Source organism: Semicossyphus pulcher, unplaced genomic scaffold, assembly GCF_022749685.1.
Source record: "Semicossyphus pulcher isolate SPU_LCO1_2020_fin unplaced genomic scaffold, fSemPul1.0.p SCAF_9, whole genome shotgun sequence".
In the NCBI taxonomy this organism is placed as follows: domain Eukaryota; kingdom Metazoa; phylum Chordata; class Actinopteri; order Labriformes; family Labridae; genus Semicossyphus; species Semicossyphus pulcher.
In genome coordinates, this window is record NW_027211770.1 from 31,657,172 (window position 1) to 31,675,666 (window position 18,495).

The 18,495-nt window shown below is 44.1% G+C and overlaps 1 protein-coding gene across 1 annotated transcript in view; it reads right to left on the bottom strand.

Moving 5' to 3' along the window:
• Positions 1 to 270: 270 nt before the first annotated feature.
• The window catches only part of LOC138583753 (atrial natriuretic peptide receptor 1-like), a 74,060-nt gene continuing 55,835 nt past the window's right edge, over positions 271 to 18,495 (bottom strand). The window contains exons 6-22 of the mRNA XM_069655722.1: positions 13,221 to 13,315; positions 11,962 to 12,097; positions 11,769 to 11,853; positions 10,755 to 10,872; positions 10,506 to 10,580; positions 9,949 to 10,026; positions 9,672 to 9,776; positions 9,519 to 9,590; positions 9,220 to 9,382; positions 8,890 to 9,045; positions 6,462 to 6,630; positions 5,185 to 5,331; positions 4,933 to 5,056; positions 4,645 to 4,713; positions 3,013 to 3,187; positions 2,539 to 2,637; positions 271 to 1,875 (exon numbers count right to left, since the gene is read on the bottom strand). Coding sequence (XP_069511823.1) covers positions 1,730 to 1,875; positions 2,539 to 2,637; positions 3,013 to 3,187; positions 4,645 to 4,713; positions 4,933 to 5,056; positions 5,185 to 5,331; positions 6,462 to 6,630; positions 8,890 to 9,045; positions 9,220 to 9,382; positions 9,519 to 9,590; positions 9,672 to 9,776; positions 9,949 to 10,026; positions 10,506 to 10,580; positions 10,755 to 10,872; positions 11,769 to 11,853; positions 11,962 to 12,097; positions 13,221 to 13,315 — 2,012 coding nt within the window. The 3' untranslated portion in view covers positions 271 to 1,729. The remainder of the gene's footprint in view (positions 1,876 to 2,538; positions 2,638 to 3,012; positions 3,188 to 4,644; positions 4,714 to 4,932; positions 5,057 to 5,184; positions 5,332 to 6,461; positions 6,631 to 8,889; positions 9,046 to 9,219; positions 9,383 to 9,518; positions 9,591 to 9,671; positions 9,777 to 9,948; positions 10,027 to 10,505; positions 10,581 to 10,754; positions 10,873 to 11,768; positions 11,854 to 11,961; positions 12,098 to 13,220; positions 13,316 to 18,495) is intronic.

Here is an 18,495-nt window from a genome sequence, read left to right on the forward strand (position 1 = left end):
TTGAGTGTGAATCATAGACGGTGTGTAAGAAGTTGGCAGAGCCACCAGGACGTCACCCATTAGTTTTCAGACTGCCAGGAGCCTTGAGTTTGGCATTTTGGTGTTGCAATCTTATTTTCTTGCAGCCAGAAGTGACCATATTTGGACATGAGGGTGAATACTTCTCCTATACATACTCTACTATGTCCCTTAATACCAACTTGTCAATCACAGGTAGCCCCACCCCAACCCCACCCCTCTTCCTGGTCTGTGAGACTCTCAATGGGAGCATCAGTGACTAAATGAACATCATGCTGTGTTGAAGAAGACTTGAAACTAGAGACTGAGACCATAAAGTCATTAGGAACATGTTTACTGAGGGAATACATCAGGAGAGGAGGAGGAGCATGTTCTCATAGACTTCTATAGGATCACACTTCTTTTGCAGTTAGACAGAATGCAGGGTCAAGGCACTTCTGCATCTGCTTTGCTTAGCAGACCTGGAGGGTGCTTCCACTTCTTATATACAGTCTATGGTGTAAAGAGACCCATTGTGACCTGTTGTTGGCGGTAAATAATCACTATAATGCAGTTCTGATCAACTGTAGAGTACCAGTGATTGATTTTGGGGTGTGGCCTCATGGGGAAGTAATGAACCTAAAGTGAGCGCGCAAAACTGAGAGTGTGTGCAGTAGAGATCGGCTGGTGGAGCCGCAGTATCGACGTCCCGCCCCTTCCTCTACCCGACACACACCTTTACCTTGTGTCCTTGGCGTGTTGGAGCCCTCAGGTGGGCTCAGTCTGCAGCAGAACAGCTTCTTGTGTCGGTCTGAAGCAGATATTCACGCTGATGGAAAGTTCAATGACTGTAGTGTTAGTGTTAGTTAGGTCTCCTCTCGCCATTCCTCCTCTACTCTGCTACTCGGGAACAGAACGCTGCAGGAGCCCCATTTGTCAAAAGAGCTGTCAATCATGAGGCCACGCCCTCTTTTTATAGCCTCAAATAACTAATTAAAAGTAAACGTGTCAGAAAAATGAACACTTGGACATAAATCAGCATGATAAGAACTGGAGGAGGCCGGCTTTAGGACCTATACTGCAGCCAGTAAGCAGGGGGCGCTAGAGATGCACGTCTGTTTAACTGCTTCACCTCCATCCCACAGCAGCACACAGACGCTTCTCTGTGAGACCACCATCACACAGTCGATTAGACGTCTTCAGAGGGGCTGAATAACACCGGATTCTCTCACACACGTCAGCAGTGGAGCACAAAGGAGGAAGTCTCTTGCAGGCTTTGAGGCGGGGAATATGTGTACAGTCTGATAACTGATTCTGCTGGTTTCATCCTCCACACTGGACTTCCTTTCCATGTCTATGTTTTGTTGTCACTTTCACACTCATGTTCGTGGTGAATGTACCAGTGTTTTCCTCCGTGTTGTGAAGTTTAAATCCTTAGAAAACATCCATGAGGTGGAGAGTCCTCTGGCAGATCAGCTGCAGGATGACGAGGACCTGACGCGTCTGCAGAGATACCATCTCTGCATCATTTCCTTCATCAGCTTCGTTTGCTCTCACACCTAAACTTTCCTCCTCGGCGCTTTTAACTTCTTAATTTCCTTCTCTATCTCTTATCTATTCTTATCTCTCTTCTCCTCTCAGGCTCCCTTCTCTCTTTCCTCTCATCTGTTCCCTCATTTCCTTCTTCCTCGCCTCCTCTCTGTCCTCGCTCGTCCTCCTGTCTGCTGTGTTGTCATTGGCTGTCACTCTCTCCCAGTAGCCAATAGGTGGTCATCTTTCCTTTGCCCTTGATGTCGATCTCGCCTCTCAGCTCCAGCTGGAAGCAGTTGAACTCCAGCAGGACGTCACGAGTGGCTGCCGACACGTGGATCTTCAGTGCTGCACAAACACACACACAGATACAGTAAATACAGGTACACACACTGTTTACCTTTATGTGTATTTATACTGCAATATTTGACAACAGGCACCATCGTTAGCCTGAAACTGTAGTCAAACAAGCAGGATTTAAAGATGCTAACTAACTGATGAACACCTATGTGACATATATTGGGGTCAGAATGACAAAAGGAAGCAAAACGTTTTGGAATGTCTCCAGTAGATGTGTTCATCCTGCAGCAGTGAAACAGGCTGTAATGGCTGCAACATAATCCTTGATCGGTCAAAGGTCGTCCACTAAAAGTTCAGATTCAGAACAATATTTTTTTAACACCCGAAAACAAAAAAAACTAACTAATCAAGGCAGCGGAAGACCGGCAGCTCCTGTGTTATGTGAGGTAAAATCACTGTTTTTGTCAATGGAGTCTGGTGTGTGTGCAGAGAGCGATGTAACGTCTGTTTGTGGTTAAAACAATCATCTTCCTCTGTAACAAAAAGGTCTATCTCTGTAGGGATCCTTTCTGTCATGTTGTCACACACTTAGAAGAACAATCTGAGCAAACTTTGATCGGGCTCATAACAGCGGCTGCCAAAGACCGTTTCTGACATACAAAAGAAAACTAGAGGTCTTAATGGAGGACTGTGTGCGCGTGTAGTTCTGACCTTCTCCTGTGGACTCCATACGAGACGACGTGTTGACAGTGTCACCGAACAGACAGTAACGTGGCATCTTTAGACCCACTACCCCCGCACACACCGGACCTACACACACACAGTAACACACAGCAGGAGAATGCTTATGAACACATCCTGACGAGCATGAGGTGGAGCTCTATCAGCAGCTCTGTCCCACTTTTTTCTTCAGGAAATTATCTTGTTTGTTTACAAACTTTATTCTAACAATTATTTCATACGTTAACTTAATCTTGGTTTTAGTCTTATGTTGACAACATGTAAGGAACAACCTGCCCTGAAATTCAGTCTCTTATAGAACATTGGCACGCAGGAATGAAGAGTATAAAATGAAATGAAATAAAATAAAACAAACTTTGAGCAGCATTTAACACAGAAGATGTTCTAGAGTCTGACAGAAGAAAAACACGATAAATTAAACTAACTTTGCCCCCCCCTCCTCACCGCTGTGTATCCCTATCCTCAGCTTCAGCTGCTCCTCTGCTCGGTGGCGGATCCTGAAGGTTCGGACGGCGTCCAGCAAGGCGAGCGCCATGCGGGCGATCTCTCTGCCGTGCAACTTCCCATTCCTTACAGGCAGCCCCGACACCACCATGTAGGCGTCACCAATAGTCTCCACCTGGGGGCGCCACACGACCACCAACAACAGGTCAATGTCAGAGTCATGTTTACTTTATGTGGTCTGGTTTCTTTTTTAGTATAGTTTTTGTTTCATCGTTTCATCAGTTGTGTAGGTATTCATATGTTGGAGGAGACTTTTGTTCCAAAGAAGTTGATATTTTGAAGATGACATTTTTACACCGTGTAAAAACGTTTTATCTGCAACAGAACAAGTAGTGACCCCCTTGGATCAATAAAATCCTGTCTCTCTCCTCTAACTTTAAAGATGTTTCTATGTTTAAAGAACAAATGAGTCTGACGGGCTGAAACCCAGAATTCTCTGCTGAACAAACAAACACACAGCTGATTCTCACAAAGCTAATACAAAACCTCATCTGGAAATCTGCAGTTTTATTCCACAAACCCTCACGGTTCCACGGTGCCTACATTAGTATTCTGCCTAATGGGGTTATGTTTCTTGTAGTAATTTTAAATACTTCATATAACTAGACACAGAACAACTTCAGCTAAAAGGTTATGTAAGTCATTAAGCCTCAATAATTGATGAAAAATACAAATAACAGGTTTTGATAAAAAGAAAAGAGTAATATTCAAAGAAAAAAACTAGAAAATTCTGAGATTAAAGTCGTAAAATTACCAGAAAAAAGGCAAATTTGTGAGAAAATAACTAGAAAATTGAAAGTCATAATTCTGCGGGAAACTAAAACGAGTAAAATCGTGTTCATAGGAACCTTTCTGAGCAGCGACCCCCCCCAAAAAAGCATGTTGTGGTTCACGGCCCCCTCCCTCTGATACACCTGTGTCTCTTCTCTGCCCTGTTGGCTCTGCTGCTCACACAGGCGTGCATGGCACGGAGCTCGGAGCAGATTCAGCCTGTTTCCTCTGCACACAAGAAGCTTCACAGAGGAGAAAGACTGAGCGACCCTCTGCTGTTCTCTGTTTGCCCCAGAGGTTACCATCACACATGAGAGTTGCAATACAAACCTGCATTACAGACAAAACATACAAAACTACTTTAACTCAGAGGTTTCAGTGGTTTTGTTGTTTGGATGGAGGCTTATACAACAAACAACCAACCAAAGGTTGTGGCTGACGACTAGATTAAGTGTGTTACGAGCTTGGGTGGTGTCCAGAGAGGATTCGTGTGCACATTTATGACTTGATAATCTCAGAACTCTGCTTTTTATTTTCTCCCAAATTCGCCATTTTTTCTCTGGCAAATTTATGACTTTAATCTTAAAAAAGTTTTTTTCTCAGAATATGAGTCTTCTCCACCAGCTCCATCGCCCTAATACACCTTATTACTCCAGACGGTTTTTATTTGTACTCTATCTGTTTTTATTTTAGGTTCAATTTAAACAGGGTTATGACCAGAAGCATCTCTCACAGCCACCTTTTCACAGGGTTAAAGTGGAAATTCTCTAAATGTCTGCAGTAGTTTGTTGGTTTTGTCACCTTGTAAACATCAAAGTTGTCGATGATGGCATCGAAACAGGTGTAGAGGTCATTCAGCAGAGTCACCACCTGCAGAGACGGGGGACGGGATGGGCAGCTCAGATTCAGAACAGATCACATCAGCATACACCATCTTAGTATGGTGGCCATTTTCCTATGATGTCACGCTGGTATGGGACGCTAAAATACTGTTAAAACATTGTTCTGCTGTGTTCCAGGTTGCAGGTAGTTTACAGGAATAGTTGTTTTAATGGCCAGCACCGTTTGAGTGAATATGACTCTGCTCACCTCCATGGGCGTGCTCTCTGCAGAGATGGCGGTGAAACCTACGATGTCACTGAAGTAGATGGTGACGGAGTCAAAGGCTTCAGCCTGAACCGTCTCTCCTCGCTTCAACTGCTCCGCTACCGAGCTGAGGACGGGCGAGAGAGGTGCACAAACAGAGAGACAGAGATGAATATATACATATATATATATATATATATATATATATATATATGTAGTATCTGGTACAGTAGTATGTGTGTATGTAGTACTGACTGTGGAAGTATCTGGTAGAGCAGAGCTTCAGCCTTGCGTTTCTCCTCGTGATAAGCCTGCGTTCGCTCCTCCACCAGCTCCTCCAGGTTGTTGGCGTACTGCTCCATGCGAGACAGCAGGTTGTCCAGGATGTTCGTCCTCGACTCCCTGAACACACAGACAGTCAGACAACTTTTAAAAACACCTTTAGAGTTTATAAGTGATCAGCTTTATGTCCACCACAGCTTCATATTTGGAGCCTTACATCCACTTGACATCTGATTAAGATGCCGTGCTGCCAGAGAGGTTTCTTTGGTTCAGTCTAAAAGGGAAGCAACTTTTTAAACCTTTCCCAACTTTGACCAGTGTCGTAAAACCAAACACCATCCTGTCTGGGTTCATATCATCACAGCTGGTTAACCTCCCTCCTCCTCCTGAGCTGTGTCTGGATGAACTCTCCTGCTGCTTCCAGCTCCTTGAGGCTGACCAGTGCCCAGTGTGATGAGCTGTGAGCTCGGATCAGTACCAGGATTTCTCTGATGGACACCAACTACCGGCGTTCTGTTTCAGCTGTGGAGCGCCTGTCCATCTGTCTCCGCTGAGTGGCAGTTTCACTGTATCTAACAAGTCACACTGAACACTGTCTTACTACAGCGCTATGAAGCCAATACAAACAGATGTTACTGAGATTTAATGACAATAAACAGTCTGAAAGGATGCTGAGAGAACTACATCATGATGCAGGTTTGTAAAGAGGCTGAGTTAAAGCTTTGCCAGGTCTGTCTGTGAGACGACAAGAACACATCTCTTAAAATGACTGTTTTTTGAATGGACTTTGGTTTGAACATTTCTGACGCAAGTCAAGTAGCAGAAGACTTGCAACTCTGACAGGTTGTCAACAGAATGTTTTACTTCAGTTGAAAAAATGTCATTAACACAATGTGAATAATGATTTGTGCACTTATTGATGCATTTTACACACAAAGCTAGTGCTAGCTGTGGCTGCTTACTTGCCGTTTGCTAACCCCTTGCTCCTCTCCAGCTCCACCCTTTCCTCCAAATATGGAAAACAAAGATGGCGGTGGCAAAAATGCCAAACTCATGGCTTTAAAAAGGTAGACCAGAAACCAATGAGTCCATGATCACACACCTTAACACATGCTAACCCTGGAGGGTTAGCATGTCGTAGTTTCCTCCAGCTACCACTAGACGTCTCTAAAGAGTTCCCTGGTATCACCTTCAGATTCCCTCTCTCCTCGTCTCCACACTAACCCTCCTCTTGTAAATGAAGCACTCACTTGTTCTGTTTGCGCAGCAGCACGCGGATGTGGTTGAACTCGGGCCTCTCTGTCGGCTCCTCGGCCCAGCACCGCTGCATCAGCTGACCAAGCTCGGGACTGTGACTCTGCGTGTCGATGGTCGGCCTGAGGCAGGGCCACTCGCCCAGAATCACCCGGTCCACGATCTCTGCAGAGGATAAGGAGGATCGGGACGGAAACAAGCAATCAGGAGAAGTTTACTGTGGAATATAATGAGACATTTTCACAGATCTTATCCTGTCAAAGCTTTCAACTGCATTTCCACAGTCTGTTGAGCAAAGGAAGAATCAGCACACGAGAGACCAGAAACACTGTGAGGTGAAGAGGAGAGAAAAGCAGCTGGGCCGAGGAGGAGAAACTGCCAAAAGAAAAAGAGGAAAAGTCTGTAATTATCGACAGGTCTTAAATGAATGTGGACAGAGTTAATGAACTAGTTATCTGGTGGAGTTCTCTGTTGTTTTAATCACCACAGACGTGCACAGAAACAGACTTTAATTAAATCCAGAGAGCCTTGAACACCTCAAGGATAAAACTTGATTTATTTACAGACACTAGATTAAAAGACCTCAGTGGACGTGCTCGTCTGAAACTCACATCATCGATTTATTTTCTTCTTTACTCTTTTACTTCAGCTGAGTGCACCATGAACATCTTTGATTGAGACTATAAACATTCACGGCCGCTTTCACCAAATATCCAGTGTGTAAGCTCAACAGAGAACTTTCTTGCACTGTTCTGGACCGAACATACGTCCAGCGCCCTGTTTCTACTTATTCCACTGGACCAGGAGCAGCTGATGCATGAATTAAAATGAGGAATTAATTATCACATTCATCCTCATTTCACTAAAATCACGCGCAGCCGGGGGGAGGAGGGTTTCCGGTTTGGGGGCCTTCAAATATTATCTCTGCTTTTTGCAGATGTGGTTCTGTTGGCTTCATCAAGCTGGGATCTCCAGAGTGTGAAGCGATCGGGATGAGGGTCAGCCCCTCCAAGTCTGAGACCACAGCCGGAAAACGGTGAATTGCTCCCTCTTAGTGGGGAGTGAGCCTCTGCCTCAAGTGAGGGAGTTTAGGTATCTCAGGGTTGTGTTCACATGAGGGTAAAATGGATCGTTAGAAGGGTCGGTGCAGCACCGTCATGCACGGACCGTCATGGTGAAGAGGGAGCTGAGCCTGAAGCAAAGCTTTCGATTTACCAGTCGATCTACAGTCCGACCCTCATCATGAGCTTTGGGTGCTTTGAGACCGAAAGGACAAGATCGCAGATACAAGCGGGCCAAAATGAGTCTCCTCTGCAGGGAGTCTGGAGCTCAGACATCCAGAGGGAGCTCGGAGTAGTGCCGCTTCTCCTTCGCATCGAAAGGAGGCAGTTGAGGTGGTTCGGGCATCTGATCAGGATGCCTCCGGGGCGCCTCCCTGACGGTTAAACGCCTGCATTACTGCGGAAGCTGCAATATCAAATTTAAAATGTTTTTTATTTTTGTCTTTGCACTCAGCTGTCACTTTGTTTGTAATCGCCCCTCACAAAAAAAGTACTTGCTTTGGTTTGAACACAAACTCTGCTACATGTGCAGTTCTTAGAAATCCTTAGAAACACTTCATCAGTTACTCTCCTCCGCTCTGTCCTCTGAGGTTTGGAAACACAAACTTTCCATGTCAGCTCTAAGTTCTCTCTGTGATTTCACCACATGCAAACTGATTTCACCACAGGCTTAATTAAAATAAACGAGGTCCTGACAGACTGCAGGCTGGCGGCTCTGCGGCTGTGTGACACTTCAGCGTTGGCGGTTCAAGTCCTGGAAAGTGTTCTTGGAAATGAAGCTGGAAAAGAGGATGGACTGGTCCAGCTGGCTGATGATCAGGTCGCAGAAACACAGAGAAATTTTCTCTTTTCAGCCTCTCGTTCTGTTTTCTCCTCGTCTGTCAGGGGCTAATTGCTGGTTTCAGTCGTGTCATGCTTCTGCTTTAATTCGCCTCATTCAGTCGCCGTCACGACTCAGAGTAAATCGCTCTAAATCCCTCCATCTACAAACCGCCGACCTCCGCTTTGTTTGCTGCTTCTCTCACCACTTCCTGTTTCCACGATCAGGTCACTAAAACATCCAGAGTTCATTTCACTGAGACATGAAGGTCCAGGAGGGCGTTAATGACAGGAGAAAAAGCTCTCTGCAAAGCTGATCATAGCTACATTAGCTGTAGGGATTTTTATTTACATGCATATGTATCCCTACACCATGCATGCTTGGTTTATGTACATGTAGTTGTGGGGCTCATGGATGTAGGGAGGGCAGGTGAGGGAAAGTCTGCAGACGTGTGGACTCACAGAGTCACATTAGAGATCTTGACAAAGAATGAAAGTCAAAGTCTGTGAGTGTGGAGATTGTGTTGTGTCGACTGCGTCCTACCTTTAGGGCTGAGCGGTTCTCCCTCCAGGTAGAAGGCTCCTCTGCGCAGCGCCACCTCCTGGAGGATGATGCCGAAGCTGTAGACGTCTCCTTTCTGAGTCCCCCGAGGAGGAGGCGACTCCATCCTGAGCAGCTCCGGAGCCATCCACAACCTCTCTGGAGGGGAGAACATACAGACAGAACATGTAAGCTCGACGACTGGACATTTTAGGAATCCTGTGTGGAACAAACTACTAGATCTCAGGGACTGCAGAAAGACTGAACACATGTCTGGATGTTTAAATAACACAGAGGGAAGCTGTGGTAACAAGGATGGTGTTCTTAACTCACGGGCGTAATATGCATGAGCGTCTTTTCCTGAGTCGCTGTCGGATCGAAAGCTGGACAGACCGTAGTCTGTGATCTTCAGGACGAAGCGGTTATCCACGACACAGTTAGACGACTTGAGTTTTCCGTGAGAGACGATGACGCTGTTGTGCAGGAACACCATGCCCTGCAGAGACACATAGAGGTATTCAAACATAGAAAAACAGGTGCAAGTACACCTGTTTTCATATAGCCTATTTATGAATATCAGGTTAGAAACATGTGACAGCTGTGGAAGATGAAACATGTATAAAGAAACGAACCTTGACGATGTCGTTGATGAGAGAATATTTGAACATCCAGTCCAGAGTGATGCTGTCGTTCTCCAGGATGTCCTGCAGACACACAAAACAGACTTTTACAAACAGCCCAACAGACAGGTATACAGACAGACAGGTAAATAGACAGCCAGGTACCTGCAGACTCCCTCTGGGACAGTACTCTGTGATGATGCAGGTGTTTGGGGGGTCGATGCACGCTCCGATGAACCTGGTCAGATGTTCGTTCTGAACGTCACGCATCTACACAAACACAACACACACACATATTCTCCTGATTTCTGACCTCTTCATGATCACGTAGAACAGCCCTGACCTCTACACTGAACATTCTCAGGTGAAGAATGTAATCATTTAATCATTTGAATCCTCTCTGTACGTCTGAATCTGAAGATGAGAACGCTCAGACACTCACATGTTTGAGTTCGAACAGGACCATCCTGTTCAGCTCGATGCGTTTCTTGTTGGTGTATTTAATGGCTGCGATGTTTCCCTGGAAGAACACACAGAGTAAAGTTAACTAGGTAAACTTCAAACCCATAACTCTTATCAAAACATTAATATGATTCTATTCTTGGTTTAAGCTATAAACCCAGATCCTAAATAATTAGGCAGGAAGCTTTCTCTGCGAGGTCTCAATCATCAGCTCCAAAAACTCACACAGAGATGTTTTTTATGTCCCCATTCCCAGCATGCATCTGTACATGCTGCTTCTCTAGCTCAGCGTCTTCTCTCATGAAAGCCATTAAAAGATAAATCAATCAAGGCAGCGGGGGACCAGAAGCTCCTGTGTTCTGCAAGCTTAAATCACTGTTTTTATCAATGGAGTCTGGTGTGTTTGCAGAGAGCGATGTAACGTCTGTTTTTGTGTTTCTGTGATGACAGACTCTGGACCTTCACTCAGTCTGACTTCTCATCAGCACCGACTCGTCACACACACACTCGTCACACAGAGACTCGTCACACACTGACCTTGTAATATCCAGTCTTTGCGAAAACCTGCAGGTTTCCATCTCCGGTCATCAGAGAGCCGTAGTTAGAGCCTCTCTGGAGACAGACACAGGATCAGAGTGTGTGTGTGTGTGTGTGTGTGTGTCTTGGTCAGAGATGGATAACCAGAGTGCTTCATGTTACAGAGAACAGAGGACTCAATTACAGAAGGAAACAAGGATAATTAAGGTGTGTATGTGCATGTGTGTGTGCGTGTGTGTGTGTGCTGACCAGGGACAGTGTGATCCTGCTGCCACTCCGCAGCACCTTGTCCAGGTTGCTCATCTGGATGTCGTCCCAGGAAATCCTCCACAGCTGAGCCACCAATTCTCTCTCCAGCTTCATCCTCCTGCAGACAGACAGACAGACAGACAGACAGACAGACAGACAGACACGAGTTTGACATTTTGGTCGTCCCCATCTTGTTTTTTTTAGGAGCCTGAAGTAACCATGTTGGAGGAGAGGTTGAAGCTGGGGAGGGGCGAAGGGCTTGCAAATACTACCTTATCTATAGCTCTAGCATTAGCTTGGTTAGCAAGTTGCATCTGCAATTCACAGTAACTATGAAATGGAAACTTTGCACTCGGGAAAATTGGCTTTAAATGTTTCTTTTAGTACAAGTGCAGGCTGAACAAGGCTCTTTTCAGGTCGCTAGATAACTGACTTGTCAATCACAGGTAGCCCCGCCCTAAACCCTCCCCTGCTTTATGGTCTCTGTGACTCTAAATGAGAGCATAACTCACTAAATGAACATCATGCTGTGTATTGAAGAAGACTTGAAACTTGTGATCCACTCCATTACAAAGATGCAAGGTGAAAATTGCTCAAAAACTGTCCTCAATAACCAGCATGGTTCACTCTCCTGCTCAAAACACAGACATCAGAAAAAACATCTTTCCAGCTTTTCCACATTCGGCTCACCAAGACAGACATTTCATGTGTAAAACTGTGTAAACAAACAGCTGTCTGATGAAACCTCTTAAATAAAATATATCAAAGGAAATAAAAATTGCTGCATCAGAGAAAAGGAAGTCAGTCAATCAGTCTCACACTGAAAAGATAAAACACGATCACTCGCAGAAATAATCATACCTCACAACCTGCGTAACTTAGTCGTTGAGACACGATTGATTCCATATTTCTAACAAAACATGCATCAAAAACCTTCCTCTCCTTCCTCTCTGCTCTCTTGGAAGCAGGTTGAGCCAAAGATAGTTTAAGAGCGATGACAGCAGCAGCTCTCACCTGTAGATGAAGACGGTGATGGTGATGGTCATCGTGAAGATGAAGAAGAGCACGATGGAAACCATCTGGTGGATGGTGATCGTCTCTGACAGAGAGAGAGAGAAACTGTTAAATACTCTGATGTTACACTGGACACATCTTAACACAGCCTTTGCATAATTAAAGTAAACTGGTTCTCGTTGTGTCGACTGACTTGCGAGGCAGATGGGGTTGTCGTTCTTGAAGCCGCAGATGGGAACATCAGGAGGACAGACTCCGCCCAGCCAGTGCAGAGACGTTCCAGGTATGGCGGTCAGCTGCTCCTCTGAGCTGTTGTACACCAGAACTATCTGCAAGAACACAACAGTATATGCTCTACAACATGATACACAGTGAAACAACCACCATGCAGGACATTATTGTGCTGTCTTTGATGTCTTGTTTGACGACACCCTCTTTTATCTTTATAATCATTTTAGCTGTTGTTGCCGTCTTTCCTCACGCTGAACTGAACTCTAAAATCAGTTTCAGACGAGCAGACGTGGAGGAAAAGACTCATAGTGTGACTTTAAGCAGCACTACCCCTCAGACAGCTGGCCTCTTATCTCTGTGGTTAAATCCTCATACCTTCACATTGAATGACAGGAACTATTACTGAGTGTGAGGGCAGCTGATGAAAGGAGAGAGGTGCAGAGAGGTGCGATGGAGAAACAGAACGAGAGGATGAAAAAGATCAATTAAGTGTGAAAAAGCCTGAAACACGTGGAGGACGATCGAACCGTGTTTCATCTCTCTGACTACCTTTGACTTCTGGATTGAGCCTGAAGCTATTATGAGTTTTTACCATTTCATAAACATTTCTTGTTTACGATTACATTTCTTCCTTTTCGTGATTCTTCGTGAAACCTTTAACACCGCATTCAGACGAGATGAAAGGCGAGTAATTAAACGTTCGTCCTGACTGAACTCACTGACACTCTGTTTGAATCCAGGTGAAACAGGCAGGAAAGTAAAGTTTACTAAACATGTTTTGACTCTGGATATTTTGACAGGTGCAACCACAACATGAACTGCTGCACGGCGCTCAGTATTAGACTCTTGAACCGGAAGTATCACTGAGGTTGTCAGTTTTGTTTTGAGTTTTTTGCAGCCCTGAGAAGTGACTGCAGATCTTTCTCTCCACGTGAGCAGTGCGTGACAGCCGCAGAACGTCTTCAATTTCATTTCGGTTGCATGTAAACAGGTTAAAGTCTTCAGCGTGCCTGCGTGAGCTGTGCATGTCAGCGCGTCTCACGCGCTGCTGCAGCACCAAAAACCTAGAGAATAGGAGCCGCGCGTGGTTCTCGGCCAAAATATGTTTTTACAGGCATTAAGAGTAAACACTCGGGAACCAACGCATGTTATCTTTAACTCCCTTCCCCATTGTGGCATCAATAAAGTTTTATCTTATTAAGACTTAAATCCTCTGTTTACCTGGAAGGCGCTGGTGTTGGTGTCGATCATGTCCCACAGAGCGAAGTCTGTCTCTCTGTCTCCATTCTCGTCCAGGTGAACCAGTCCTGTCACACCTGAGGAACATAAACAAACACAGAATTTTACCTGTCAGCCTCGGCCAGGTGATTGAAGATGACTGATTGTTCAAAAGCAACGTAAACATCTGATCCAGGAGTCAAGAATGAAGGAGGTGAAGAAGAACAGTGTCTCATATTAGCTCTGAGACTGCAGCAGGTATGTGTGTATTTTGTTCTGTGTTAAAGCGATACAGAAATGTTTCAGGTGTGACTTTTAGTTTCAACATTCCTGTGCAGACATAAAGGTGCACATTTTCAGCTCAGGCTTCACTATAAAGCAGGAGCTGCTGAGATTCGAAAAGAGAGCTGTATTTTTATGCAAATGTCCTCTGACACCTGAGAGAAGAAACCATAGAAACAGAGCAGCTGAGGAGGAAGAGCTTGAAAACACAAATAAGTGAAATAAATAAATACGGAACTATATGATGAAACTGTTTCAGTCTGAAAACATCCAGCAGTGTTTTTATAACACTGCTCGATTGTTACGGCCGCCGGTTTTAAGTCTTTGTTCACAGTTTAACTCTTTTTGTAAGATTTATTTTTCATTTTGATGTTTTTTGAATTATTGTTATTACCATCATCATCATCATCATCATCATCATCATCATCATCATCATCATTATAATTACCATCATCATCATCATCATCACCATCATCACCACCACCACCATCCTCATTATAATTACTATCATCATCATCATCATCATCATCATCACCACCACCACCACCACCACCACCATCATCATTATAATTACCGTCATCATCATCATCACCATCATCACCACCACCACCATCCTCATTATAATTACCATCATCATCATCATCATCATCATCATCACCATCACCACCACCACCACCACCACCACCATCATCATTAAAATTACCATCATCATCATCATCATCATTATAATTACCATCATCATCATCACCATCATCACCACCACCACCACCACCACCACCACCATCATCATTATAATTACCATCATCATCATCACCACCACCACCATCATTATAATTACCATCATCATCATCATCATCATTATAATTACCATCATCATCATCATCATCATCATCATCATTATAATTACCACCACCACCATCATCATCATTATAATTACCATCATCATCATCACCATCATCACCACCACCATCATCATTATAATTACCATCATCATCATCATCATCATCATTATAATTACCATCATCTTCATCATCACCATCATCATTATAATTACCATCACCATCATCTTCACCATAATTTTGACAGTTACTTTTGATAAAAAAAAACACCTTTTAAAAACCTGATCTGCTACAAAAAGGAGAGTAGAAGAAGAACGTAGGAGGAGATGTTGATGGCCCGACTGTATTTCTCTGATTTGGGGGAGGGAAAAATGTAAATAGCTGTAAGAGACAAATTACAGGTGATTAAATTAGCAGTGAGGCAGTGTGTGTGTGTGTGTGTGTGTAATTGGTAAGTGGGGGTGGGTGGCTTTTAAGACCCAGATGACTCATCTCCATAGAAACAAGGCAATTAAGGGATGAGGAGAGCAGTGATTGGTCAGAGAGGTCACACATGAAGAAAACAACAAACAAGAGACCAAATATAAAAGACAACAAACAACTGGAGTTTATTGTTGTTGTTCTTCATAGTAACATGTGGACTAAAATAATTTACCTGTGTTTGCTCCTGTTTCCAGTTACACTCAAAGTTCTATTTGTACGTGTGTGAAGCAAAGAGCGGGTTGAACTGCTCTTTGATGTGCATTAGACAGGATACAGGTCATAATGTGATACGATGATAAACACAGGGTTTGGTGGATATATTAATGATGATGTCACGAGGGGGCGGGGTCAGGTGTCAGATAATGAGGCGGTCAGGGTCTTTATGATGCAGGATGACATTTAGAGAGGAGCTCATTGGACGGGGGGGGCGCTCCTGCCGCTGAAATGTCAGAGTGCTGAGGGCTTATTGAAGTCATAAATATACACACACACACACACACACACACACACACTGAACAATGTGTCACTGACCTGTATGAGTTTTATTTCTTCCTGGTAAGTGTTGCATCGCTTTCCAGAATGAGGGTGTGTTTGGTTTTGGTTCTGTGTGCGTGTGTGTGAGTGTGTTTGTGAGTGTGTGTGTGTGTGTGTGTGTGTGTGTCTTGGTCAGAGATGGATAACACAAAGTGTTTTTTTCAAAGGCATGTGAAGGTCATCACAACAACAGAAAACTCAATCACTAATCTGAATTGCTGCCTTCAGCACACAGACACAAAGAGAAAGACCAGGACAAACAAACTCTGACATTATCTGCACCTGTGGCATTCAGCCTCTTTTATTTTGAAAATATTACATCAAGGCTGTTTTTTAGTCCAAATCACAGGATGTAGACTGGGAGTGTAAGCTTCTGCTAACTCTGTGTTAATGTTTATGGATCCCCATCACGATAAACAACAACAACCTCTAGCTACTTCCTGCTCAAAACAGGGATTTTTGACAAAGATTTAGGCCTTATGTCTGCCAGAATCATTTCATACGTCCGTCTCACCAAATGATCAATGGTCATTGAGTCTGTCCAGACATTAATGAATGAAAAGATTTAAAAACTAAATGAGAAAAAAAGGTCCAAACTAACGGGAGAAAAACCTCACATATCACACCTCAAAAATAGATTAATCTTCTCAAACTTGATATGACTTTAGACTCTTGATTTAAACTTTAATACTCATTTTAACAAGGTCATAAAACATCATTTTATTATCTTATATTATCGCTTAAGATCTAACTCAGAAAGGACGTTAAAAATTTCACTTTATCGCTCGCCGTACGGGCTCCTGTAATTCCTTTTTTACACAAAGAAAACTGAGAAAATGGCCGAAAAACAAAGCAGCAAAGCGAGGCCAATGCTGTGACTTCTTGTTGCAATGCATCCTGGTACATGTAGGCACTGCAAGCACGATAAACACGTATAGCATGCACCTAAAAACTTAAAAAGTGTTTTAACTCACTGGATATTTAGCTAAATATTCGAGCAAGAGTATGAGGCCGGAAAAATGTAGCTGAGGAAGGCTGAGGCTGTTACTTCTCGCTGCAATGCACCTTGGTAAATGTAGGCACTGCCAGCACGGTAACTTAGTAGAGCATGCACTTAAAAACTTTAAAAGATTTTTGACAGACTGGATATTAATTCAGATTTACTCAAGCAAGGGTATGTGGCTGGAAAAAAGCAGCAGAGCGAGGCCAAGGCTGTGACTTGTCGCTGCAATGCATCCTGGTACATGTAGGCACTGCCAGCTTGATAAGAGAGTATAGCATGTACCTAAAAAAAGGCCTTTTTACACAACAAAAACAGAGAAAATGGTGCAAAGATATGAGGATGCTATGGGTAAGGAGATATTTATGGCTTACTGGATATTAATTCATATTTATTGAAGCAAGTGTGTGCGGCCGGAAAAAAATCAGCAGAGCGGGGCCAAGGCTGTGACTGCCAGCACTGCAATGCATTCTGGTACATGAAGGCACTGTGGCTCCAAGAGCAGGAAAACTCAGCTCTCTCTGTCAGTATAGCAGCACTGAAAACTTAACAAAACTTCCCTTGAACGGTCAGCATAACCAGGAGGAAGGATTAAGTATAATAAGTGGTGCTGCACAGACAAGCTTCCTCTGAAACACTGACTACACTCACTGCCCTTCAAACACTGATTGAACAAATCTCACTCTGCAGACTGATTACTCCCCTGATTTCTGCTTCCTCCGTACTGTTTGTCTTCTACAGATAATTAAACAGAGCGTCAGTGAGCGGGAGCTGTTCGCTTCAGGGCCACTCCACAGATCTCAGCGAGGGGGTTCGAACAATCGCAGCAGCTGTGAGAACAGAAGAAGCCGTGATGAAAATTGACTTCAGGAGCGCCGGAGGAACCACAATGGCACAGTAATTGGATCTCTAATTGCAGCCCACAATGACGAGAACGCTTTGGATGTGTGATGGAGGATTCAGGTGTGCGGCTCTGTCAGCTGCTAACACGGTCTGAAGGCTGATGAAGAGAGCTGCTGTCAGAAAGCTTTATGAATAAATCAGAGTGAGTTCACACTGTGAGGGATTTCTCTACATGTTGTGATAATCAGAAGACGCTCGGTTGTTTATCCATGTCTGTATACATACTGTAAGTGTTTCCTCACCAGGTGTTGCTAAGTGCTGTAAAAAAAAACTGTTGGAAAAATACAGTTTTATAATCCAACAATCCTTAGAGAGGAATTCACTTACTCTTAAACCTGAGCACTATTTCTTACACATTTTGGCGTCTTTATGATCCACATAATCCTTAGGAGATAACTGTGCACAATGACACGTTTAATACCTGAGATTTCTATGACGCAATATGAGCAGGACACACTTTTACACTCTCTGACCGTGTGTTTTCACTTCACAAAGAAAAGGAAGAACGAGAGAAAAGCAGAAGACATCCACCGACACAGACGTGGTCGTGTCGGACATAAGAGATCAACCTGTACTAAACACCACCTACTGACCAATCAGGGCCAAGAGCTCTGTGAGCAGGTGGTGAGAGGACGGAGGGAGAGAGAGCAGTAAGTCACTTAACCACCTGATTTTTGATGTTAATGAAAGGTACTCATCAAGCTGATGACGACAGAGACAAAGCACTGAAGCCTGAACTACTAAAAAACTAAGAGATATTCTTGCTTTTTATCCTTACGTTCGCGTACACAACCGGCTGCATCATGAACGTAACTGTTCACATGCTTGTCTATGCACTGCGCATGTTACTGGAGGATACCTCTAGAGGGCGCACCAGAGAGCTCAGGCTGATGTACGTGTCCCGGCTTAGACTGTAAATTAGAGTGAGGCGAGCGGGGTACCAACAACGTCTTATTTTCAAGTTTTTGAACCATTTTTGATGAGTTGGGAGAGCAAGAACGTGCTGTGTATCTATCATTAACGATAGCAGCTGTTTGAGGACCTCAGTGACATCACACTACTTCCTGTTTTGCTTGTGAAAGGCGACAGCAGCCAGTAGAAGCTCCTGTCAGTTAAATGCAGCCCTGAACCAGATGCACACAATAGATCTGAACACTGACAGCACGTCCATTAGTTAATGGAGGCTGTAATCTGATCTCCCTCCTGCTCGTCCTCAGCCGGCCTCCTTCCTCTCCGT